General features: G+C 34.7%; 1 protein-coding gene across 1 annotated transcript in view; it reads right to left on the bottom strand.

Annotated features, from left to right (window-relative positions):
- Window positions 1-1,431: 1,431 nt before the first annotated feature.
- CFAP299 (cilia and flagella associated protein 299) overlaps window positions 1,432-27,756 on the bottom strand; it is a 354,762-nt gene continuing 328,437 nt past the window's right edge. The window contains exons 3-4 of the mRNA XM_072745542.1: window positions 21,837-21,966; window positions 1,432-3,627 (exon numbers count right to left, since the gene is read on the bottom strand). Of these exons, the coding sequence (XP_072601643.1) occupies window positions 3,532-3,627; window positions 21,837-21,966 (226 nt within the window). The 3' untranslated portion in view covers window positions 1,432-3,531. The remainder of the gene's footprint in view (window positions 3,628-21,836; window positions 21,967-27,756) is intronic.

The following is a 27,756-nucleotide window of genomic DNA, read 5'->3' on the forward strand; positions in this document are numbered from 1 at the left end:
AAGCAGACTCCCCAGCTGAGCAGGGAGCCCCGTGCTTTGTGTTCTAAAACAGAAAGCATACAAAGAGAATACAAAATCATGAACACAAAGGTCATGATCCCAGGATCCTGAGCCAAGGGCAAACGCTTAACCAACTGAGCTACCCAGGTGCCCCATTAGATATCATGTAAATATTTATAGGTATCATGGCTCTACTGATAGATATAAGAACTATTCAAAAGTAGAATGAGACCTTATAAAGATTCAGTGAGTATCAATTGACCTGGGTTGATGCCGCAAACTCCAATTAGACTACAAAATTAGTTAATATGATACCTGAATCCACGGCTCCCGTAAAGCAAGGCAATCCACATTTGAAAGAAATGATATTGGAATCCTTGGAGGTCTAGACTTGGCTTAGCATTGGCTGAAAGGGACTAATCATGAGAAAAATATCCTGGATATTTGTAGTCCACATTCCATGTATGGGACTGAATTATGTATCCCTCCAAAATTCATGGTCGAGGTCCTATCCCCTAGGCCCTCAGAATGTGACTGCATTTTGAAACAAAACCTTTGAAAGAGGTAAGTAAATTAACATGAGGTTACTGGGTGGACTCTAATCCAATCTGGTGTTCTCATAAAGAGAAATTTTGATATGTGGAGAGACACCAGAGACCTGCACAGAGGAAAAACTATGTGAAAAAATAGCAAGAAGGCTGCCACCTACAAGTAAGGGGGGGGGAGCCGGGGGGGGGGGGCGCTCAGAAAAAATCAAACTTGCTGACATCTTAGATCTTGGTTCCAGTCTCCAGAACTTCTGGAAAATAAATTTCTGTTGTTTCAGCCACCCTGTCTGTGGTATTTTGTTATGTCAGCCCTAGCAAATGAATATATCCCATAATTCAACTCAAGTCTCCATTCATTATTTACTCTCTGTAAATTCAGTCCAGAAGCTAATGTAAAAAATTACTTGTGATGATAAAATTGATTTTTTTGGTGTCTTAAACCTTGGAATTAAATATAGGAGTAATCTGTAAATATATTAAGTATTTTAAATGCCTATATTTAAAAATAGATATTTAAAATATTTAAAATACTTTAAACATTTATGAAAAATTGGCATATACTCTTCAAATTTAAAATGTGATATTTGAATAATTAGTTCAGACATGATTTTCAATTAAAAGTTTATAAATGTATAAACCATACTGAAACTTTTAAGAGAACACTAGTCTCTATATTTAAATTCTTAAATTTATAAGTTATTTAAATGTATATAAAGGCTTATTTGTTAGTTAGAAATTTGAAATAGTTATAAAATTGAATGTAACGAACATCACAAAATTTAAAATGTTTAAAGAAATTTAGTTTAACTATAAAAGAACTCATAAAAAGAACAGTAAAAATTTCATCAAATCTATAGATAGAACAATAAAATTTATACAAATATTTAGAGTTTGAATAACTAGAGTTTTTAATTTATAAATGTAATAAATCAAATATTTTTAAATTTCAAAACAATTTCAGAATTACAAAAAATTGAAGTACAGCACAAAGACCTTTTTTCCCCTGAAATATTTATAAATAATTTGCTGACATGATGCCCTTTCACTCCCAAATGCTTTAGTGTAATTTCTCACAATCAAGGACATTTTCTAATATAACCACAACATAATCATCAAAATCAGGACATAAACATTTTTACATCTAATTCTCAGAAACCATTCAGTTTTCACCAGTTGTCCCCAAACTCCCTTTATAGGATAAAGATGCAACTTACAGCCATGTGTTGGATTTGATTATCATGTCTCTCTAGTCTCCTTTAGACTGAGATAATTTCTCACTCTTCTATTCTCAAGATCTTGACACCTTGAAGATCTCAGGTCAGTCATTTTGCATAATGTCCATGGATTTGTTTTTTTCTGAGTTTTCTCTTGATTCCATTCAGGTTATACAACTTTGGCAGGATTACCACAAAAGCGATGATGAATTCCTCTATTACATATTATTTGGTGGAGAACAATTTCAGTTGCTTATAACTAAACATATTCTCTTTGATCATTGTTGAAAATGGTGTCTTCCAGGCTTTTCTATTATTTCTCTATAATGAATACATATTTTGTGGGAGATACTATATAAATATCCCATTCCTCATCAAACTTTCCATTTATTCATTTATGTAAATCAGTGTGTGCTTTTGGTTTTCTACTTTCCGCCTGGTTTTCATGATTTCTTTTGATGCCCAAACTGTCCCAGGTTTAGCCAGTGGGAATTTTTTCAAGGTGGATTCAATGTCCTTTTGATAAATCTCTTCATTTCTCAAGAACTTCTTTGCTTTCTGGCACAAAAAGATGTTCTAGACTAGTGTATTTTCTCTGCCTTAGCCCGGGAATAGTCATTTTCCCAAAGATCCTTGCTTCCTTTTGGTAGAAAATGGTGGGGAGAACCAAGATCTGGGTGCTGTGTGTGCTCATTGATATTGGGTGTTGCTGTTTTGAGGCCCTCTTATTGAACAAAGTGTGGGAAGATGCATACAGAAAACATTAACATATGTTCTGTATCTGTTTATATATTGAAAATGATGAGATCATAAAATACATTCAATTCTAATTTAATACCGCTCTACTCATCTTGACTGGAATCTGCAATCTTGTGACCGGCCGTCTCCTCCCCTATGAATATGCCCTTCTCACCCCATTGAAACTCTGATCCCCTACTCTGGACTTTCCTATTCCCACACATTGAGCAGACTTCCACTTTGCTTGGCACTGACTAAATGCCTTAGTGCTGGAGTGTTTAGGAAGGGAAGAGAAGAGAATGGGGATAAGAGGAAGAACCAAATGTTAATTTTTAAATCACAAGTGACTTCTTGAATAATATCTTTTCTGCACAAAAGCCACCTGCAGGGGCACCTCAGGAAAACCTGTTCACTAATGAAGTTCTCACTTTTCTAAAATCTTTTGGTTTCTTGTAGATTTAATTTTCTCAGCTTCATTGTCATGGGGTTCATATTGTCTAGGTGCATAAATATATCAAACACTTCATTTTCTACATCATCTTGTGGAACTTTTCAGATTTCATTTTCTCATATGGAGCTATTGAAAACTTTGTATTCATATTTTCTTCCTCTTATTCTTCACCTTCAGGTTTCTTATCAATATTCAACAAATTTAGTAGATAGCACTGCCACATGGTATAGATTTTGGTCCACTATATTTGGCAATAGCAGGACCTGGAACATTTTTTGTTTTGGAAAATCTGAGCTACAAAATATGTAGCAAGAAGAGTCTCTCCCATGAACTGTTGCAATCAGCTTCAGTATTCGGCGGGGGTGGGGGGGGGGAGGAATTCAGAAAAACCTCAAATCACATTAAGATACGTACCACATAAAGACAGTAAAGATTATGCTTTTTCTAAATTCATTATCAACTTTTATTATTTTAATTTGTCTTCCAGCCACAGGATTCATTTATTATTCTAATTTGCTTCTGGTTACAGGATTCAATCAAACTTAGTAAGCCTTTAGGGGACCATCTATCATGTTAGTAGTTAAGTCTTTCTTCTGGAAATGTGGTCAAAAATAACAGCTTGAATGTAGAGTTCTGTTTGGATAGGAGTTCTAGTAGAGTTGTCACCTGGTAAAGTCTAAAATACATAAATCATATTGTTAATCAGTCCAGTCCATCATGCAAATGATTGGCATTAAATCAATTATCTTCCTGCTTTAATACTATAGCAAACAGAACAACAAAATGCTATGGCCATGGAGACATTTTCATTTTCCCCTCAGATTCTTTTTCTCAGAAGTAGTGATAATTCTAATCAGAAGCTTTGACGCCCTGGGTAATTATGTCATTGAAAATATCTAGGGTCAAAACAGTGTCCCAGGCTTATGCTCTCTGGGTTTTGCTAAACCCCATGGATCACTAACTTTGCAGAACTTCCAGGGAAGAACTTCTTAAACACATATGATCACAGATTAATTAAAAAAGTCTAAAAATCTAAAATCTAAAAGAATATTATCATAATTTCAAATCTGTCCAATAAAAAATGAACTTGAGTTTGCAATTGATTCAGACTAGTGGAAGTACCTGCCCATGTTGGGTTTAATTGGAAACTTCTTGTCTTTTTAAAAACTAATTGAACTGTTTTTTCGCCCTTCAAATTACATTCTGTGAAAAAAGATTTGCTCCTTCTATCTTTATTCACAATAGTCTATCATACTTTTAGGCTTCTAGGGAGCTCCTGCAGGAACAAGTATTCACTATTATGGTATTGATGAGAGAGAAGATATTCTAAAAGAGTTGGTAATATCTACAATTGGAAAATAATATTCAATGCACAAATGAATGAAGTTTCTTGCTCTCTCTTCTTTTTATAGGAAGAGATGATAAGACATTTCGATGTGGGAGTAGAGGAAAGGTATAATGGTTCTGCTTTGCCACCACGGTACTAATTTCTTGTGCTAGCAAGAAAAAAACATTGGACCCATCTTTTACTAAGTAGAGTCAGCAAAACCGTAAAGACTGAAATGCGTAAACAAAGATTTTGGGTGTCTTGAGTGATTCCCTCATCCAAATTTTTTTTTTCTGCCTTTCACGGTTTTTGTGCTATTTTACAACTCTTTAAGTTGTGGAAACTTGATAGTAATGCAAAATATACTTGCCCAAAAGATGCAAATTAATTGTACCCAATAAAATTTAATTCATTATTGCCCTACATTGAGTTCTACTTTGCATCTATTTGTAAATTAATTTCAACTTTTCTTATTTCCTATATATGTTTTGCTCTTAGAATTCCTCTTTGTTTCCACTACCTTACTGGTTCTGTCTATAATTAGGAAATTAAATAAAATAGTTGGCACATTCATTTTGTATCTGTATGAGAGTCGTAAGTTTATCCTTTTACAAAAAATTATCTTGTAAACAATTAACCAGGGCTTCTCTTGGCTCCTAGAAGTAAATTCCCTATTGTAACAGAACTTTCACTTTCCTGATCCTCTGTTTCTTTACATATTTTCCATTTTACTACTTATGTGCTTTGTTTTTATAACTTTCACAATCAATAAATGATTCCTCATTAGTAACAGTAATGATTCAGATTTTTGGTTTTGTGGCCAAAATTTTGTGATCCCTGTAAATGGAGTAATAGATTATAGAGATTTATTTTTTCTTGGATGGAAGACAACAGTGAATCTGATTTGTTAGTATTTTATTTTCTTTGTCTACTTGTCTTTTGATCTCAAATTAAGAATCTCATGCTCACCAGGAAAGGAAACAACTTTTTGATATATAGTCTGATAATTTTTTTGTGTTTACTTTTGGCCTGTGGCTAATGTTTAAGATTCCAGGAAAATGAGAAAATCAAAGTTTTGATACTTGATATGTGCTATACTTAAAAAGTTACTTTTATAGGGGTGCCTGGGTGGTGCAGTTGGTTGGGCATCTGACTCTTGGTTTCGGCTCAGGTCATGATCTCAGGGTCATGGGATCAAGCTCTGTGTCGGGCTCAGGTCTCTGTGGAGACTGCTTGGGATGCTCACTGCCTCTCCCTCCACCCCTCCCCATCTGCTCTCTTCTCTCTGAAGTAAATCGATCAATAAATCAATCTTTTTTTTTTTTTAAGTTATTCTTATAGAAACTCAGAAATGTTTTGAATATTTAAGTTCATGTAATTAAGATAAATTTTTGGCAAATTAGACCAGTGTAATAATTTTGGTTTAATAAAAACAGCTTCTAGTCTGATTTATCAGTATTAGGTGAAGTATACATTTTATTCTCCTTGGGTTTGCTTTTCTTAAACTTACTCGGGTATACTGATCCAATAAACTCACATTACTTCTACACAATATTTAAGATAATGAAAAATATAAATTTGTATTCAGCAAAATCAAATCTTATTCTGAGAACTTTATTTCAATAGTAATTATGTTTTATTTATTTTATTTATTTTATGTTTTATTTGTAATATGTCAGGTTAAATATAATTCCCAAGATCTCTAGGAAACCTAAAGCCTTAGACTGCTATAAAGTTGAATTATATGATGAATATTAATTTGATATCAAGATAATTTCTAACTAAGAATACTGAACATTTAGTGCACAATTTAACTTTATATACTGTTTCTTATATTTCATGAAACATTCTTATCTTTGGGTCATGTCAATGGATCTGTTCATTTTGTCTCTTTAAAAAAGTGTGGCTGGAGACAGGTGCAACACAAATTTTGCTATTCTGTTAAAATACTTTTTGTGGAAGACAGTTGTTAATTTCTACCTCTAGTTTTCTCACTGAAATAGAAGTTACTTTGATTAAAAGTCACAATTAACATGAGTGGTTGAAATTCCACTAAGTAATGGGGACAGACTAAAACCACTGTCTATATGCTTTACTGTTCCAAAGAGAAAGTAGTTTTGTCTTATAGTGCAAGTTCTATAGTATTGATTTTATATATACACATACACTACATAATTATATGCAGCAATGTTTTTTAGGCCTTTTTCCCCCTTTTGTTCCTTTTCAGAACCTCTGTACAATCTTGCGACTGAGGACTCCAAAAAAAATTTTGTGTGAATTATCACCATCAATATTTACCAAATCAGAAGTTGAAACTGAGATATTTTTAAACACTTACTGATTCATTTGACTAAAGCAATGATGAACACAAATTAAAATGTTAACTGAAATAACATCTTAATATAAAAATTATTTTGAGCTCATGGATATCCTGAGAATAGCTGTGCCAGAAAAAGCAAAATAAAGGGCAAATTTGGAAGTAAATTTTACTTGTCCTGGGTTACAGTACTTGAGTTTGAAAAGAAATGATGAAATGTATTAAAATTTCTGTAAAGTTTGCCTTATCTTGATGGGGTTGCTTTCTTTACTTACTGATTCATTCCTTTGCCTACTATATAAAATATTTTTTGACCTCTGTGTAATCTGTCTAGGTAGCAAATAATGTGTATCTTGTAAGAATATTTTTCTGTGCTTTATGTTGAATTTATTACATTCTTGATTAAGAAAAAGAAATAAAAAATAAAAGAAAGTAAAGAACAAAGATTCCTCACTTATAAAAATGTTTCTTTACAACCATGCTAATATCTATATTTATTTAAAATGTTTTATTATCTTACTTATTTAATTAAATATATAACTCAATATTATTTCTCTAGTACCCCGATCCTATCTTAATCAAATGTCCAAATAGCCTCTAACAATTTTATTTTCTAACTTTTGCCTCTCCATAATTGGATTTTTTAAATTTAAATTCAATTAGTGAACATATAGTACATACTTCATTTCAGATGGAGTGTTCAATAAGTATAGAAAAGATTAAATGAAACTACACCTACTTTACACTTTCCATGGTCATTTAGTTATGTGCATAGGTTTAAAAAGAAGCTGTTATTATTATTTTTTAATCAGGTTTAATTGTACAAATTGAAAAACCAGGGCCTTGCTTGGAATGTTGTACTCAAAAACAATACTCATTTACTCAGGTAGGAACAGCCCCTCATCCTGGATTAAGTTTGATTTTACTTATGGAAGCAATACCTACAAAGCCCTGGCCTATTTCTTGGCTTAGAAAGTCTAAGAATATTATATATTAAGTACATGTAACCTTAGTATATTTGGGGGACCTTGAGAAAAGAGGAATTTACTCAAACTTATAGGTATTTCACGTGAAATATGGTGGAGAGTATTTCTTGTGCTTGGTTTCCTAGCCTCAAGTCACCAAATAATAGAGGGTTTTAAAAATCCAATTTGAGATTTCTTATGAAAACTTGCAGACATAATTTAATTTAGTATTTGTTCAAAATTGTATGGTTTTAGAGTTTACACAGAAAACTTAATGTGTCTTATATGGTAAAATGACACTTTTACTGCATCTATGTAAACAACCAGGCAAATCTAATGGGACAAGCCTTATTTTATCAGAATGATGATTCTTTGAACTTATGACAAAAAGAGGAAAGGGAACTGCCAGAAAAAATTATGAGAGACTTTGAAATGGGCAAAAATCAAATAGTGGCTATTGTGACAACTCAGATACACATAGGTTTTCTCATCTTTAACTGATATTACAACTCTGTAACCTGTAGAAATCTCATTATAATGCAGATAATTCATGTCTGTATAAATGCAAAGTAGTGTTCCATAGAATGCCCCTGATTTTTACATTAATAAACAGACTGGTTTTGCATCTATTTGTAAATTCATTTCAGATTTTCTTTTTCTTCTTCTTCTTTTTTTTTTTTTTAGAGAGAGAGAGAGTGTGTGTGTGTGTGTGCATGTGTGCACGTGTGTGCAGGTATGCAGGCATATAGGGAGGGGTGGAGGGAGAGGGAGAAAGAGAATCTTAAGCAGAACACAGGACTCAATCTCATGATTCTGAGATCATGACCTGAGCCGAACTCAGGCACCCCTTCATTTCAAAATTTTTTATACCGTTTATATATCTCTGCCCTTTGAATTCTTCAAAACAATCATAGCATTTTGCTGATCTTTCATTAATTAATAAGTTAAAAATCTTTGACATATGTTCACTTTATGTCTATGTGAAAATCATGATCCTACCTTCTTTTAAAAATTATTCCTTAACAATAGATAATAAGAGTTTTAAAAACAATCTTACATATACAACAACAGCAAATGATGCAATTGGTTGAGAAAATTCAGCACTTAGAAAACTCTGACTTCAAATTCATAGTACTATAAGGAGCTGCTGCTAAAGACTACTACTGCCTGAAGTCATTACTAGTTCCCAAGATGGATGAGACTCCCAGCCAAACATAAAATATAAGTAAATCAAATTATGGGGATAAGATCAACAGTTATAAATTACTGAAAAATAATAACTGATGGAACAAAGTAAAAAAGACTCTGGCTTTATTCCACAAAATCCTAGAAAAATTATAGATTTTATTTTATTTTTTTATAAATTTATTTTTTATTGGTGTTCAATTTGCCAACATATAGAATAACACCCAGTGCTCATCCCGTCAAGTGCCCCCCTCAATGCCCGTCACCCAGTCACCTCCAACCCCCGCCCACCTCCCTTTCCAGAAAAATTATAGATTTTAAACATAAAGGAAACCATAAACTAATCTAGAAGGAACTATAGGTCAATATTTGTCCAATCTTAGTATAGGGATCTTTTAAAACATTGAAGGAAGCCAAGAAAAAATCAGCGAGGGAAACTAATAGTTTAAACTATATAAAAGTTCAATGTCAAAAAACATTAAGTTAAAAAAACAGATATATAAATTATAATATGTCACTAAAAAGTATGATAAACAAAGGTATTCTACCTTTTATATATAGAATACTTAAAATTTAATTAAAAGAAAACCCTACTAAAACTCTATATAAAAGTGTGTAGAGGACAACAATTACAGAAGAAGAAATACAACATACTAACTAAATGTTCATCCCTAATAATAACAACAAATGAAAATGATTCCAAATAAGTCTGGAGGATCCCTGGGTGGCTCAGCAGTTTAGTGCCTGCCTTCGGCTCAGGGCCTGATCCTGGAGACCCTGGATCGAGTCCCGCATCGAGCTCCTGGCATGGAGCCTGCTTCTCCCTCTGCTTGTGTCTCTGCCTCTCTCTCTCTCTCTCTCTCTCTCTCTCTCTCTGTCTGTCTCTCATGAATAAATAAATAAAATCTTAAAAAAAAACCAAATAAGTTTGAACTATAAAATTAACAAAGTCTAAAAAGTATGCAAAATAAATAGGGCATGGAGAACAGTCAGCCTTAAATAGTTTATTAAATATATACTAATGACAAAGTGGTTTGACAATATCTCTATAAAGTTTTATTATATATATGTGTGTGTGTATGTATCTTTTGATTAAGCATTTTCCATTTTAAGAATCCATCTTAAAGACAAAATCAGAAACTTGGTTATAGACACTCATTTAAACTTGGAGAGAAAAACAGAAGCCAATCTGTATGTCCATAAGTGAGAAATTCCTAAGTAAATTAAGACTACTTCCTAGGGTTGAATGCTATTTACATCATTTTATAGCTTGCTTTTGTTCACTTAATAATGTACCTTGAACATCTATTCCTACCAGTACATCAACCTCACTAAATATAGCTTTACTCCTTTTTAAGGCTGCTGTGTGCTGTTTCACTGTGTCAATTACCATAATTTATTTAACCATTGCCCAGTCATGGGCATATAGATTATTTCCAGTGTTTATTGCAAGAAAAGTGATATTCTTTGGGGAATTTCACTGATCCTAAGTTGATACACCACAAGGGAGCAATATTCATTTACTGACCACCTATTTACTGGCACATGAAACACATTTTCTTATTTAACCTCCACGACAAACTTTTGTGAAATGGTTGTTTTTACGGATTTTACAGATGAGAAAATAGAGGTAGAAACATGCTCAGAGAAATTAAGAGGTTTGCTCTAATCACAAAGCTGATAAGATCTATTTGGGTCCAACTCATTTTAGCTACTGCCCCTCATAAACAGCTTTTTCCAGCCTGAGTCCTGGTAGCTGTTCCTGACCCTTTCTTTCCTTCTTGTTACGTTGTTCTTCCAGCCCCCTTCAACTGCTCCCAGGTAATCTGGAGAGTCCGTAAGTCTTCAGTTTCTTTTTTTTTTTTTTTTTAAAGATTTTTACATTTTCTTTTTTTTTTTTTTTTTTTTTTTTTTATGATAGTCACAGAGAGAGAGAGAGGCAGAGACATAGGCAGAGGGAGAAGCAGGCTCCATGCACCGGGAGCCCGATGTGGGATTCGATCCCGGGTCGCCAGGATCGCGCCCTGGGCCAAAGGCAGGCGCCAAACCGCTGCACCACCCAGGGATCCCTAAGTCTTCAGTTTCAAGTGAAATTAATTAAGAGACTTATGCAGGTCTTTCAATATCCTAAATTATTATTACACTACTTTGTGTGTATGGCCATATGTACATTTTTCTGGAGCAAATCCATGAAATTTATCAGACTTTTAAAATAAATTGTACTTCCCAAAAGGTTATGAACCTATCCTCAGGAGCAGCCTCATGTGCTTGTGAGGTAGTTTTCTGGGGTACCAAATTGAGGCTGCCATTTGTTTGGATGTGTTTTATGTTGAGATATCCCAGCCATCAGTAACAATTGAGAAGTTGTCAACATAAGTTTTCCACCCTTGCCAATGGCCTTGATCACTGTTCATGCTCTCGTGTTCCATATTCAAATTAATGTCAGCATCCCTCACTCTGCTTTGGGGTTTCAGTGCCTTAGAAATTATAAGCATCTGCCGGGGTGGGAAACAGTTAAGAAGAAGCCATGGGAGCTGACTACTGGTTCAACTGTACAGATCCAGAAGAAATCATGCTCCCTTTGAATTAGAAATAATTCCTTAACTGTGTTTTCGCACCTGCAATGACTCCATGCCTGATTCATGGATTTTCTGGTATCTGTTTCTTTGTCATTAGCTATTAGGTCTTTGAAATCACAGAGGAAACAATTATTTTGTTCTTATTCTTGCATTTCATTCAGTCAGGAACCTCACCTTCCATTCTTTCTCATACTCCCAACCTGACTTGTGACAATAAATTTTGCCGAAAGAAGGAAGGAAGGAAGGAAGGAAGGAAGAAAGAAAGAAAGAAAGAAAGAAAGAAAGAAAGAAAGAAAGAAAGAAAAAGAGAGCATAAATTGAGGTGAAAACTCTCTTACTCAAATTTCTCCTTTCTCACTTCCATGCTGATCCTATTATACCTTTGGTAAAATGTTTGATTAGGCTGTCTGTCTAGTTGGAAGCTTAAAGCAGCATTTTTTTTCTTTGTCATGTATGTTTTATTGGGATGTGTACTTTTCACTGCATATATTCAGCTTGGATGGTGAAGGGTTATCATTTATACTTTCTTATCACTAAGCACTGATATACAAACAGTAATTCAAATTTTTATATTTAATTTTTTCTTTCCTCCAGCTCACCACTCTTGTGCCACACTTCATCTATGAGTTCATACATTGGACACTTAACAGCAATGTCCTTATCTCAAGGGGTTGTTCTGTAATACGGCATATAAAATTAAAATCATTTTTCAGGTCAAGAGGAGGGCACAGCATTTAAGTTTTAGGAGTTTAATTCATAAAAGTCAAGCTCTGTTATGTAATTTTTAATATGTTCCTCAAGGCCATTGATTTTAGCAGCAGTTTGTTGAGTAAATACTTAATTTATATGTGGTAGACTTTCAGTTCAGATATACCAGGTGATTGCCCAGGGGAGAAAAATGTTTAAAAGCTCCTTAGTATGTGGGTGTTTTAGGGCTATAATTGACCAAACATTCAGTAATTTGGGCAGCAAACCAGAAAGTTGGCAAAGCCTCAGCTTTACCTAGTAACTATGCCTGTGCCACAGTTAAAACGTAACGTTTACAAGAGGCCTCAGAGGAAAATCTAGGAGCCAGGAGAGTGGTGTAGGGTAATTCAGTACCCCTTGCTCCATTAATTCAAGCTTGTGTGGGGTTTGAGGGAACATTGTGTCGGAGACTTCGAAGAAACCATATTTTTGATTAAAAGGATTCTCTTCAGTATGGGTTGTTTGTTGTTTTCCTTAAATGTCCAAGAGAAAATATACCTGAGCTCTGTAAAAAGAGGGTTTGTAAAATTGAGAAACTTCACTAGGAGGGTGGAGCTTCAAGAGATTAAAATGGAATCATTTGCAGCAAGGGTGTAGAAATGTTATGGGTCTCCATTTTGAGAGGAACAATTTCAACCAGGCAGGAAATTGATTTATTTTAATGTAGTCAGCGAACCAGGAGGCAGCATTTAGGAGGCAATTAACACCTTTCCTAATAGTAGCAAAGGGTGGGGTTTGTTTGGGAGTAACAAAACAGGGAGGAGCTATGATAAAATACCACTAGAATCTTCCTCTAAATCAAAGAAACAAAAATTATGTTTTTGTTGGTGGAATATTTTTATTTTTTTTTTATTTAAGTTCGATTTGCCAACAGTGGAGGTTATTTTTAATTCTAAACTTTGTTCACCTATTCTTTTGCTCATAGAACGAGAAAGTAGAATGTCTTTTTTTTTTGTAACTGCATAATATACAATGATGCTATATATTTATTTTTAAAAATAATAAAAATATTTTTCTCTTTCACTCATGGACCTAATATTTCATCATTGCCCTGATACTATTCAACATCAACACTCCAAAGTTCAGCAAAGAACCTCCAGGTTTAATTCCTCTACTAAGGAGGGAAAAGCACCAGAGTCAATTACTCTGGTAATTTTCAGATAAAAATAGCATTAGCTCTACATATGTTTCTAGTGCATAAGATCCCAAAATATTTTAAAGTTAACCTCAAAAGTTTCCAGGATTATTTTTGGCTCTACTACTCATTTCTTTAGCAAATATTTAATATTCAATTTATTCATTCCACAGGTGTTTACTGAGCATCTACCATATGCTAGTACTGGAGATACAATGGTAAAGTGACCAGAAAAGTTTCCGGCCACATGTTTCAATCTTTGCTTTATGAGTTTCTGTAGCATATATTGTTTCATTTGAGTTTCTGGACAAACCTAACTGATAATGTGATTCTTAATGAGACCATGATAGCAAGAATGGTTACCATCACCTCAATCTGTAATGATCCACGTGTGGAAAAATAGCAGCAATTTGCTCCTGGAGGCACTAATGTGGTTAGTTATGTTACTGCGGAGGTTATCCAGAAGTCTTTGGTATACAGTCTGTACTTTCTAGTCTGTACAGTCTCAGGAATCTATAATTTAGACTACTTACAATTAAGAATGTTGAATTAAAACCTGTTTTAGAGGAGTGGAGTTGGATTACTTTATGGACATATGTAAGGTATAAGATGAAACCAACAGCTAATAAACTATTACTAATTTATTAATAACAAAACAATGGATATCGAATCCAGATAATCTTTAGGATCACCTAGGGATACATTTATAAAATACAGATTCCTGGGTCTCACCACAGACCAGTTCAGTTTGAATCACTTGGGGTGGAGTTTAGGGCTCTGATTGGCCAGTGTGAGGAGAGAGGAAGGTAAAATATGATATGAATTGACAAAAATCACTTCTACTCAAGCCACTGTGGGTTGGACACCAATGAAAAGTTCTATAACAGTTTGCATTCCGAAGAAGCACATTTTTCTGTTTGAACAATTGTGATCTTCAAAAGGACAAGTCTGAATTAGAGGTGCCCTGTTGTACAGTGAGGATTACTGATGTATAAAAGAAAAGAAATACGTTCTGCTAAGTTTATGCACAGTCTGCATTGATGTGCCTTCCAGGTTCTGTGACACTCAGGATGGATCCAGAAAGATTTATTCTATAATAGGTCATTTTGTTTCACCAATTTCCTACATCTAATAAAAACCACACATTTTTTTAAAGATTGTATTTATTTATTCATGAAAGACACACACACACAGAGACAGAGACACAGGCAGAGGGAGAAGCAGGCCCCATGTAGGGAGCCCAATGTGGGACTCGATCCCAGGTCTCCAGGAACACGTTGTGGGCCAAAGGCAGGCGCTAAACCCCTGAGCCACCCAGGGATTCCCAAAAAAACATGCATCTTTAAGATCTTTTAACATGTTTGCTTGTTTATTATCAGCCATTTATCAAGTGACTATATTCAAGTGGACTTTATTAGACTTTAAACAAAGTAACAATAAGACTCTGTCCTATGGAATTTCATATTTTTCACACTGATTTTCTTTTACACACTAATGAAGTTCAGCCAACAGAACAATAACTTCACCTCCTTTCAAAACAGCTTAACCATTTTTGTACTCAGAAATTCTGATTCTAAGTCATGATACAAATGGTACAGATTCTCATTGAACTGTGTAGAATGGCAAAAAGCCTACTGGATTTGGCTTCCACACTTGGAGTTTCATTTTCTCTCTGAATTTCTCTACTATTCCTCTCCTTCATACACCTTGATCTCAACCATGGTTACAGAGGCTTCTGAAAAGTGCAGATGCTCAGGCCTTCCACCTGGACCAATTAAATTAGAATCTTTGGGGATGAGGATAGCCAAAATATATTCTAAAGCTTCCTGGGTGATTCTGACAGCTGGCCCATGCTCACAATTCCTTTCTAACCAAAAGGGGTCCTCTCCCTTTCCATGCAGGCTCACACTTGGTGCTTCCTCATCTATGTATGTGAGGTTCCCGCCTACCAGAATACTTCTACCCCAATCCTCATGTCCTCACCATACCCATGCCTCAATATCCAGTTCAGTTGTTATCTCTTTCATTAACTGATTTCGAATGTCCAGAGTAAATTGTATCTCCTCTCAATTCTTTAGATCTTCCTCGGTCCTTTCAGCTCACTTGATAGCTTGCCATTTCTGTGCATATTATATTTTCACCCACCCTTCAATTAACTAGTAAACCTTTTAAGAGCAAGAAGCCCACTTTTAGAATTCATTTTTATACCTCACAGTGCCTATTAGTTACTCAGTAAACATCAGATGAGGAAAAGGAGGATGGAAGATTGAAGAGGCAATAGACTTACTGATGTTCATTCAGTGCACCTTTTTTTGCTATACTCATCCAACACTAGTTCATATTATTTCTTTCATTCCTGAAGGTTGGGGTAAAATGAGACCTCTCAATTATTTTTTCCAGATAGATGTGCATTCTCTAAGTTCTGCCTTTGCCTGAATGATCAGGTAGTAGCAATAGTAAAAACATCAACTCAGAAACTTGCTAACTACCGCAGGACCTCTAGTTCTAGTCCTTTTGGTCTTTACCTGGATAATAGTTATGCTAGCATCTTCTCTTGTTTGTCCTCCCTACTTTGTCCTAATTTAGTCCCTCTAATCCCCTTAAAACATAACTTTTGGGGGCCTAGGTGGCTCAGTCAGTTGAGCATCTGACTTTTTATTTCAGTTCAGGTCATGATCTCAGAGGCATGAGATAGAACCCCATGTGGGGCTCCGTGCCCAGCCCAGAGTCTCAGTCTTGGGATTCTCTCTCTCCTTCTGCCCTGCCTCCACCCCCAAACCCTGCTCACATGTGCATTCTCTATCCACCTCCCAGATAAATAAATAAGTAAATAAAATCTTAAAAAAAACCCAAAACATAAACCAAGACCAACATAACTTTCATCTTGTTATTTCCATGCATAGAAGCTTTGGTGTATCCCCATTTCCTACTAAGTTTAGTCCAAAATCCTTAACAGTCCTGCACTGAAGCCTTTTCATGACCATTCCATGCTTAATTCCCATAGCACTCCTTCTCCAAGCCAATACATCAGCCAGATTGAACTACTTAGGCTTTCCTTTGGTTTATCCCCGTCAACCTTATCTTTGCTAACAGGGGTCGTTCCTGGTATTGCCTGCTTCTCCATCTCTATGAGTTTAACTCCTAATCATTTTTCAAGGTCAGTTAAAAGATTACCTCCTCCATTATCACCTAACTATCCAATGCTGTCCTCTCACCATCCCCTCTCCACTGGCTCCTACCCTAGATCAAAAATCATCTCTTTTTTCCACTGAATTTCCAAGGCATTTCTCTCTCTCTCTCTCTCTCTCTCTCTCTCTCTTTTTGGTAGCATATCATTCTCTGCTTTATACTGCAGTTATATTTCTTATATATACCCTATTATAAACTTAATAAAGGGAAAGGTTGAACTCTTGCTCATTTTTAGATCTTTTGTGGTGTCTCATAATATTTATATTTAAGCTCCATTGCTAGACTCTACTAATAATGAACTATATGACTTTGAGTAAGTCATTAAGCATGTTTGAGTCAATTTACTAAAAAATCAAAAACGTTTTAAAAAAATATTTATTTATTTATTTTAGAGAGAAAGAGCATGAGTAGGAGGGGTATAGGTAGCAAGAATCTCAAGTTGACTCTATGCTGAGCAAGGAGCCCCATGCAGGACTCCATCCCCAAACCTGAAATTCATGACTTAGAGATCATGATCTAAGCAGAAACCAAGAGGCAGATGTTCAACTGACCGTGCCACCCAGGTGCCCCTCAAAAACATATTCTAATTCAAAAGTCTTAATTTGCAATGGTTTAAATTATATATTCCTGGATTTGTACAAGACTTGAAAGCACATACCAAAATTAAGATTTCTGCATAACATTTAAAAACTTAAAATTATGGCTACACTGGCTGTTTCCATTGATAAATTCCCACAATTTTTCTCCTGACTTATTTGGATCGATATAGAACGAGGTCTATTCCCATTCCGGCTATCACTGCTATGTCAAGTATCAGTGACATAATCTGCTTCTCAACTTTTAATTAGTGTAGTATTATTTTTGTGTGTTTGGAGGAGATCAATTCTTTATTCCATGAATACTTATTAAGTGTCTATTAAACAGGCATTCTTCCAGGTGATGAGCTCACCTCTCTCATTTAGTGAATGGAAGAAGGGAGGGGAGAAAAGCTGGTGCCATTAAGGAAGATCTTTCCAGTTTTTAACTGTTCTATACAATCTGTCTCTCTGATTAGGTCACAAAGGTTTTAGACCACCTATATTATTCTAAGACTTGAAACTCTCCCATGGTCAATGCTTCTTAAAAGCAAAATAAAAATGCCTATTTTTTCATTTGTTCATATAATGTAGGGAGTGATCGCAAAGTTCTTCCACTCAATCCTTCTAAAGATAATACACTGGAAACATTTTGGTGGGTGTGAATCATTCAGACAAGCATTCTTCACTCAAAAATAGAAACTAGCTTTATTTGTTCCAGATGTTTTACAGCTGCAGGGAAGTGAAAGCCAGTGGTCCTATTTTCAATGCAACCAAACTCTTATTGCATTTGGAATCTCTTAACCAATGAACTCATATTACTCTTTCTAAGACCTGCACAATTTTTTTTTCCACTCTTACCATTCACAAACAACTATGTTTCATGGGGACCACTTTTCAGAATTAATGAGTCTACATCTGTGTTGTACAAAGGAAAGACATCCTGTTTATCATAGTTTCCACCTTTTGTTTATCTTGACCTTTTAAAATTTCAAGTGTAAAATATTTCAAAGAGATTACTTGAAGAAAAGGAAAAGGAGAGTTTAGTTGGGTTGTTCTTACAGTATTTTAGAGCACATTATAGTCTTATAAGTTATGGTGTTCATTTTAGGAAGAATTTCAAATAAAATTATTAATGAAAACATTAAGTATAAAAATGCAATTCTTATTGTGCATTTGTAATTTTAAAAACTTGACAGCCTATATTTTATTTTTCTGTAGGTCTGTAAGAGATGCTATATGAGGTACCTGAAATATAAAAGGATCACGGAAAAAAAAAAAATAAAAGGATCACGGCTCTTAGAAGAAGGTATGTAGAATTATGTAGGAGTTATACACACTAATTTCATACCTAGTCCATGAAAATTAAAATATATGTATTATATATTATTTGAAGTCAAATGTTTGAAAACAGAGTGCCAGATCTCTTGAGATTGTAGTCTTTTCAGGCAGAAGCTTTTCTCAAATTGTGGTTCATAATCTATAGCAGAATCACACTGGCTGCTTGTGAAAAAATGTATGCCTGGGACCAGTTGAGTCAGAATCTCTGAGAATTAGGGCTGTAAAAGGACCCTAGAGATCAGGAAACAAAAGCACCCACATCTTCCATTTGTGAATGTGAAAACCCTGAGAAGTTAAGTGAATTTCGAAAGGCCAGGAAGCCAGTTAATTGTAAGGTAAGGCATAGAATTGTGTTTATTTATTTTTTATTTTTTTAAAATTTTTATTTATGATAGTCACAGAGAGAGAGAGAGGCAGAGACACAGGTAGAGGGAGAAGCAGGCTCCATGCACCGGGAGCCCGACGTGGGATTCGATCCCGGGTCTCCAGGATCGCGCCCTGGGCCAAAGGCAGGCGCCAAACCGCTGCGCCACCCAGGGATTCCCTAGAATTGTGTTTATTAATGCTGAAACCAGGATTATTTTCTAGTAGGTAAGCTATAAGTTCTTATCTTCAAAAAATGTAAAAATAAAAGAAAGATTAGGGATCCCTGGGTGGCGCAGCGGTGTGGCGCAGCGGTGTGGCGCCTGCCTTCGGCCCAGGGCGCGATCCTGGAACCCGGGATCGAATCCCACGTCGGGGCTCCCCGTGCATGGAGCCTGCTTCTCCCTCTGCCTGTGTCTCTGCCTCTCTCTCTCTCTCTGTGTGTGTGACTATCATAAATAAATAAAAATATTTAAAAAAGAAAGATTAAATAAATAAATAAATAAAGTATCTAAATGTTATCAAGTGTCCCACCCAATGATTTGTCTATAATTAATTCTTTTAATAATTCTTTCCTCTCATCACTAATTAACTAAACTCTTATTCTTTCTCCAGGATTTGGAAATACCTTTCTTTCAGACTCATCATGAATCTTTTGAATTATAATGGAATTATAATGAAAACCTCCCTCCCCCAAAGAAGAAAATGTTAAAATTTATGTATTGCTGACTAAATCTTTGAATCGCATGTTTGATTATTTAGGATTTCAGTGTTTTAGTTATTTAAACTATGTTCAAGTAACAGTTTGTATTCAATAATGATTCCATAAAGACTATAAAAGCTGTAATTCATGACATACATTCTTGAAGTATGTATATGCCTTCAGTTAAAATAGAGCCCTAAAGTAGTTTAAGTGTGTTAAAATAGAGCCCTAAAGTAGTTTAAGTGTGATATCATTAATATTTAATTCAAAAATTTATTTCACACATCTTAATGAAGCCATTAATAATTTTATATCTTGGGCAGCCTGGGTGGCTCAGCGGTTTAGCGCCGCCTTCAGCCCAGGGCTGATCCTGGAGACCTGGGATCGAGTCCCATGTCAGGCTTCCTGCATGGAGCCTGCTTCTCCCTCTGCCTGTGTCTTATCTTTAGCCCTTTAAGAGTAAAAGTCTCTGTGAATGTGATTTATTAGGTTTCCAGTACTTTGCCTCAATTTTGACACCCATTTGTGAGAAGGAAAGAGGTACAACTAGAGAGAAGGTGTGCCAGTTTTCATAAATCCATGATAATTACAGCCCCAATGATTTTCAGATTCAGTCCTTCATTTTACCAATGAGAAACTTGAGACCAAAAAAAGAATAGTGTTCTTTAAAAAAAAATTATCTAAGTAATCTCTACAACCTAACATGGGGCTTGAACTCATGATCTCAAGATCAAGAGCTGTATGTATGCTCCTCCTACTGAGCCACCCATGTGCCCCAAGAGTAGTGTTCTTTTGAAGGAGATAACGTTGTGTCAGAAATTGTTGGTTGTCTACCCAAATCTCTTTTCTCTCTTTCCTAGAACTTCTGATTTCAGCTAAATGCATGACCAGATGAATAAGGATTACATTTCCCAGCCTTCCATGTAGATAGTAGATAGACACAGCCATGTGACTAAGCTCTTGCTTTGGAATATAAGTAAACCTTTGTGTGGTAGCTTTTGGGAAACTTCTTTAAAAGTCACTGAAGGGGCTGTCCTTTGCAGCCTCTGAAATCCCTCCATGGGTTCTGTCTGAAATGTGGTTGTTTTGGCTGGAGATCTGTTTTGGGCCATGAGAACGAAGGCCACTTTGGCCTAAATGACTGTGGAGATGCCACTGAAAGATTGACAATCTAGAGTCATACATGGGAGAGAAAGAAGCTTCAATTCTGTTAAGTCACTGTGTTAGAGTTTCTGATATTTGGAATTGTATCTGATTGTAGACAACAATCCTTTTTTTTTTTTTTTTTAAAGATTTTATTTATTTGTTCATGAAAGACACAGAGAGAGAGGCAGAGACATAGGCCGAGGGAGAAGCAGGCTCCATGCAGGGAGCCCAATGTGGGACTCGATCCCAGGACCCCAGGATCATGCTCTGAGCCAAAGGCAGATGCTCAATCACTGAGTCACCCAGGCATTCCAACAATTCATTTCTTACTACAGAATTTCATTTATTCGTTTTTTGAGCATGTAGTTTTCAGCGTTTTTTGGGGGGCGATAAACTGTACTAAATGGATATGAAACAAAAATCATTTTTTTATTTTAAATTTCTAAAAAGATTTGGAAAATCTTTGGTCATTTTCCTTTGGTCTGTCTTTGCCTCTATCTCCGTTATTTTTGTTTTGTTTTGTTTTGTTTTTCTATCCCCGTTATATCATACAATTCTTATTTCTTTCTTATGAAGGAATATTTTTTAAATTTGTATTTTAGACTGATGCTGTCATATGAGTAACATGACTTCCAAAAGTTAAAAAAATACCTAAGCAACTCAAGTACATATGACTTTAAGTAAAGTTTTAACCTTTAACCTTCACCCCCAAACACATGACAAGTCATGATTAAAAGTCATGATGCAAACATAGTTTTTTAAAATATGTAAGATGTAAAAATTTGTCCTTGAACAAATTCAAAATATCATGGGACATGTCTTTAAAATATTTAAATAAAATATAATTTCTAAGTTAGCACTTAAAAATACACTAAGGGTGTATTTCAATGTTAGTCACATATAAAAAGGGATGTTAGAATTCGGAGAACAATTGTGAGGTGAGAGTGTCCCTTCTGTAAATGATTCATCTTCCCACTTAGAGCAAAACGTACTGGACATCTACAGGATCAGAACCCACAAATGCATTGCCCACTTCCTGAATCTAATTTTGCTAGTAGGCTTGAAGAAGCATTTTCACTTGTGAGTTCTACTTAAATTCCCCTCAAACTCTTCCTTATTGATTTCTGATAATTGATTAGGTTTGGAGTTTCTTTAAGAATAATGCATGTCTTATATTTCAACATAGTCCTTTATTTCTAGATTTAAATACTTAAGAATGTCAAATATTTAATAGATTTTAATAATAGTTTTAATAATAGTTGTAGAAATACAATAAAATTCAGGGGGATATATAAATGTAAGAGCAGTCTTACCTTTGGGTCCACATTGAGAATTTTTCTGTCTCTTTTGTATTTGAAAAGTAAGCCTTCTGGATTATCAGCAATCACTTGATAATTGGGAGTTGAATTACAAACAGCAATATGACTGTCCCAGTTGTAAAAGCTAGAAAAATAAATACTAATTAAAAATTAGTATGCATTAATATAGGTAACATGTAATATTATATAATAACAAAAATTGACAAATACATTTCAGAAAATATTTGGGGCAGTTTAGTTTCAAGATAGATGAACTGGATCATAGTCTATATAACAATGTAAGACACCTGTGTGATTAAAATTCTTGCAGAAAAGATTAGATTTAATCATTCTCAAATTATTTAAATACACATTTATGACAATGTTGCATAATTTCCTGGTTTGAACACTCTAGGAACTAGGAATTAGTCCAGTATTATATTCCCCAGGAAGTCAAGAAGAGAAGTGATGCAATTTGAAGTATTTCTTCCAACTTAGATTCTTCAGGGTCTTAAGAGTATTCAGGGTATTAAGAGACTGTTTACTGGAAGGCAAGCTAAGTCACCTCTTTTCATTCAAAACAAATTAATCATTCATTTCAGGCTTTATTTTCCAATAATATGTTTCCCAGGGATTGAGGAAATTATGTGAATGTGAGAGGTTACCATAGGCCAGCATGATGTGACGTATTCTAGCACTACACCCATATGAAGTTGCCCCCATTTCACAAACCAGGCAAGGAGACTAGGGGAGGTCAACTGGCATTGATAAGGCCCTGCAACTAATATGTTATAGGACTAATATTTCAACCCAGATTTGTGTGTTTCAAAGCACACGTGTGTTCTTTCTTTCTACTGTTCAACATTGCTTTCATTTTATCTTTTTTTTTTTTTGCTTGATCTATGGATACTTCCTATTTTTTCCATGTCTTGTTTTATACCTACTTGTCAAAAATTAATATAATACTGCAATATGAGTTGTAAAAATTATATTAATTTCACATATCTTATTCCTATTAGCACATTCTTAATATTATCTTAATATCTTCACATATTAACATGTTTCTAATATGCCTAGTATTATCCTATTTCTGGGTTGCTTTGCCTTTTATTATTCCTTATTCATTTTTAAAGAGTAGATTTCATTGATTAAGCCCACTTTGAATTATAGTGTTTTCTGGGGCATCAATTTTTGTGCTATTATCTGAAAACGTAATGTTTACCTTCAAGTTTTTCAATACTTAGGAAGAACTCACTACATTGACCATATATTTACACCATTGGGGGCATATTAATGAGAACTATTTTCTCTCTTTTCCTACTATTATCCTATGGCTAAGACAGGAATATCTTCCCTTTCTGAGGCGCTTTCTCAGTTAGGAAAAGTGGTTTTCTAACCAGCTTTGTCTCTTTAGTCTGTCCTCCCCAAGAGAGCAGGAATGGCTCTATGATTGGTGAATAGAGGAAAGGAGCTGAGAATTCATGGTTCTTTGGTCCTTACATTAGCTAGCCTTCCAAAGTACAGTTTATCATAGTAGGCTCAGCCCTCAGTAGGGTAATGGTAAGGTAATAGCCTATAGCAGTGGTGATAAATTCAATTCAGTAGTGAAAGTATTAGTAGCCAATCTGACTGTGCACCCAAACTATATTCTCAAATTCCATAATAAAGAAGATAATTTGACCTCCATCTTACTGGCTGTTCAGTTAAAAGATTGCTAAGTTGGAATAGAGGAGATAGGTGTGGTTCTAAACCTTTTATTTGTCTCCCTAAATAATTATTTCTGAGATATATAGATATAGATAATTCCAATAAAATGCTTGAGTTATAGCTGTGCTTACAGTGGAATGATTTACATCACACATTCCCGTCTTGTTACTCAGATCTCAAGTTAAAAGCTTTATTAAAGTTCAGGCAGACTGTATACATGTATATATGTATAAACTCTTTATATAAAAAAAGTTAATGTGTATAGCACAAGGTACTTTTGATGAGCAATTTATATTGTCAATACTTTTGTTCTTCTAGGCAAGGATGGGAAACAGGTAAATTTCCATGTCAATCCTAAGGGCTGATAATTATTAGTATTTAATAAGGACAACTGACATTTAATAAATAATTACCATGTGCTGAATATTGTATTAAGCCTAGTGAATATATTATCTCATTTAATCCTATCACCAACCCCATGAAGTAGGTACAAAATGATCAAATTTTATACATGCAGAGCCCAGGTGATCCTAAAGTGTACTTATATATAAAAATGAAGAACTGGATTTAAAAGATACTAAAAAGTGGATTTGATGTTGTGAAGGGGATGTCAACAAAATGAGAGCACAGGATTACTCTCAGATTTCTGGTTTGAATTCCTTAGTGGTTAGAATTATTTACCAGGATATAAAATACAAGAGAAAGAAGGAGTTGAGGGGAGAAGGGAGGTTCAGTTTTGGAGATGTTGAACTTGAAATTCCTGTGAAACATCCAAGAAAATGAAAGCAAAGATCTTAGTTTGTGCTTTCACTGCCCTTTTCCAAAATCTCCTCTCAGCCCATACCTGACGCATGGTAGATGCTGAATACACATTAACTGAATCAATAGATAATAAAATGAGATTCTGAACTTTACAGAGTTTTCTAAGATGAAGTAACAGATTTGGAAGCAATGGTGGTAATGATTCAAAGAGGTGGCTGAGATGGGCAAAGGAGAAGAACATAGAGATAACAATGAAATCTGGGAACATCAGTCTTACAAGGAAGGAAGAGGAATCAGCAAAGGACAATTAAAAACAGTCATCTGAAGCATCAAAAAAAATCTGGAAAAAGTTATTTTGTTGAAAGACTGAAGAGAGGATAATATATGATGAGAGAGCACTTTAAGAAAGATGAGAGTGCCAATGCTTCTTAAATTATATGAGGTATGAGAGTCCATCAAAACTTGTACTCAAAAAGATATTACAGGAAGAGCAGTTACAGTGAAGTGGTGGGAGCAAAATTTAGATTGTAGAGAATTTAAGGGATAATGAGAACAGATTACAGAATAAAAATAATGTCTTTAAGAATTTGGTTGTGAAGCAAACAAGATAACTAGGATCATACTAGAGAAATAAAAAATTAAGGTACCACCCCCTTCCTTAAGATGGAATATTTTTGAGTGTGTTTTTTATGGTATGAAGAGGGAAAAGTAGAGAAAACAAAATCCTAAAGAGGCAAGAGATATAAAAAATATGTCATAAAAAGTCATCTGAGCAGATGTATCTAATAAGCAACAGCACTATGGTATTCCTTTATCCATATAGGATAATTTGATTATAGTAAGAGCCCTACATATTATTTATGGCTACTCCTATTATATAGATGAAAATCTGAAGCCAAGAGAAGATAATTACATTTTTTAAGTTAACATATTTAGTTAATACTAGAATACAGTCTTAAACCCAGACTACAGAAGCTAAAACAAGTGCTCTTTAAAAAATATTTTATTGTGGTAAGAATGCTTAACAGGAGATTTACCCTTTCAATAATTTTTTAAGTGTATAATACATTAGCTATAGCTACAATGACTACAGGTATAATATCATACAGCAGATCTCTGTAGCTTGTTCATCTTGCTCAGCTGAAATTTTATGCCTGTGTATTATTAACTCCTCAATTCCTCATTCCCTCAGTCCCAGGCAACTACCATTCCACTCTGTAATTCTATTAATTTGACTGTTTAGATACCTCACATAAGAGTAATTATAGAGTATTTGTCTTTCTGTGACTGGCTTATTTCACTTTGCATAATGTCCTCAAGGTTTACCCACGTTGTCACATATTGCAGAATTTCTTTTTTAAGGGTGAATGAATATTCTGTTGTATGCATATATCACATTTTCTCTATACATTGATCTGTCCATATACATTTAGGTAATTTCCACATCTGTGAATAGATTCTTTTAGCCTGCAGGTAGTTTTTTGTTTTCTTGGTTTTTATTTTTAGATTCATTCAGCCACTCTATACCTTTCTATTGGGGAGTTTAACCCATTAACACTTAAAGTAATTATCAATAGGAAAAAGTTATTCTTGTCACTTTATTGTTTTCTGTTAGTCTTGGGGTCCTTTGTCTTTTCCTCTCTTGCTGTCTTCCTTTGTGTTTTGTTGATTTTTTAAAAGGACGTAGTTTGAATACTTTTTTCTTTTGCTTATCTTCTCTAAGTATTATTTTGTAGTTATCTTGGGGTTCACATAGAATATCTTACAGTTGCAATAGTCAATTTTAAGCTGATAGTCAAATTTCAAGCTTAAGTTCAATCATATACATAAAATTTATACTTTAACCTCTCCCCCTCATGCACTTTATATTATTGTTGTAATAGTTTACATCTATTCATAATGTATATCTTTTACTGTTATTTTTACTTTATTTTATCTTTGAACTTTTGTAGTAGAATATGAGTTATTTATCCACTACCATGACAGCAATATACTATTCTGTATTTGTTTATATATTTATCTTTATCAATGAGTTTCATACTTTCTTACACTATCATATTTCTGTTTAGCATCCCTTCACGTCAGCTTTTAGCATTTCTTGTAAGACAGATCTAGTGGTGACAAACTCTCAGATTTTCTCTGCGTGAAAAATCTTCATCTGCCCTTAATTTTTGAATGACAGTTTTGCTGGGTATGGTTTACTAGCTACCTCTTTTTTTTCCCCCACCACTGTGAATATATCATCCCACTCCCTTCTGGCCTGCAGGATTATTGCTGAAAATGTGCTGTTTTATATGGAAAGTGCCTTGGATATGACAAGTCACTTTTCTCTTGTTTCTTTCAAAATTATCTGTCTTTGACTTTTGACAATCTAATTATAACATGTCTTAATATGGATTTATTTGGATTTATGTAATTGGTATTCTTTCAGCCTTTTGGATCTGGATGTCCATTTTCTTCCTCAGATTTGGAAAGTCTTCAGCCATTGTTTGAATAAATTTTCTGATCTTTTATCTCTCTCTTCTTCTGGGAATTCTATAATGTATGATATCCATTAGTCCATTAAGCTTTCTTCATTATTTTTTATTCTGTTTTCTTTTTGCTCCTCTGACTTAACTGTCCTTGAGTTCACTGATCCTTTCTTCTGTTTGATCTAGTGTAATGGTGAAAACCTCTGTTGATTTTTTTTTAGTTCAATTATTATGTTCTTTAGCTCCATGGTTTCTGTTTTGTACTTTTTAATATTTTCTATCCTTTTGTTGAATTTCTCACTTTGTTCATGTATTGGTTCTCTTGACCTCAGTGAGCATCTTTATGACAATTATTTTGAATTATCTGTAAGGTAAATCATATTACTCCATTTCTTTAGGGTCTTTTGCTGGAGATTTATTTTGTTCTTCTTTGAATATCTTTGCTTGATTCCTGATTTTCCTTGACTCTCTCCATTGATGTCCATATATTAGACAAAGCTGGCACCTCTCCAAATGTTCATGGACTGGCCTCATACAGAAGAAGACCTCCACTAATCAGCCTGGCTGGAATTTCTAGAGGCCTCTTCTAACATTTTCTTCCCCAGAAAGAAACAAGCAGCTGTGGGTTTTGTCTACTTCCCTGTAATGAGAGAGAGCAGAATATATCGTGTCTCCCAGCCCAAGTCACTGTCTCCATTCTTCCCAAGGTAGATAGACCATGCTGGTCCCATCAGAGCTCAAAGACTGGGAAGATAGGAACCAGTCTTCTAGGGAGCCCCATCAGAAAAGTTGGGAGTCTGGATACACTAACCAACTCCTTCCTCCCTTGGTGAAAACTAGGAGTTTCTTTTTGGTCATAAGGTGCTATGTCAGGAGTGAGAATTACAGCAAGAGGGTGTCCAAACCTCTCTACTGGGTTTGGTCAAGCTGGTTTTACATTTGTCTGAGGTGCAGGAGCATTTTAATTACTTTCTGGATTTCTCGCAAAGGAAATC

This window comes from Vulpes vulpes, unplaced genomic scaffold, assembly GCF_048418805.1.
Source record: "Vulpes vulpes isolate BD-2025 unplaced genomic scaffold, VulVul3 u000000899, whole genome shotgun sequence".
In the NCBI taxonomy this organism is placed as follows: domain Eukaryota; kingdom Metazoa; phylum Chordata; class Mammalia; order Carnivora; family Canidae; genus Vulpes; species Vulpes vulpes.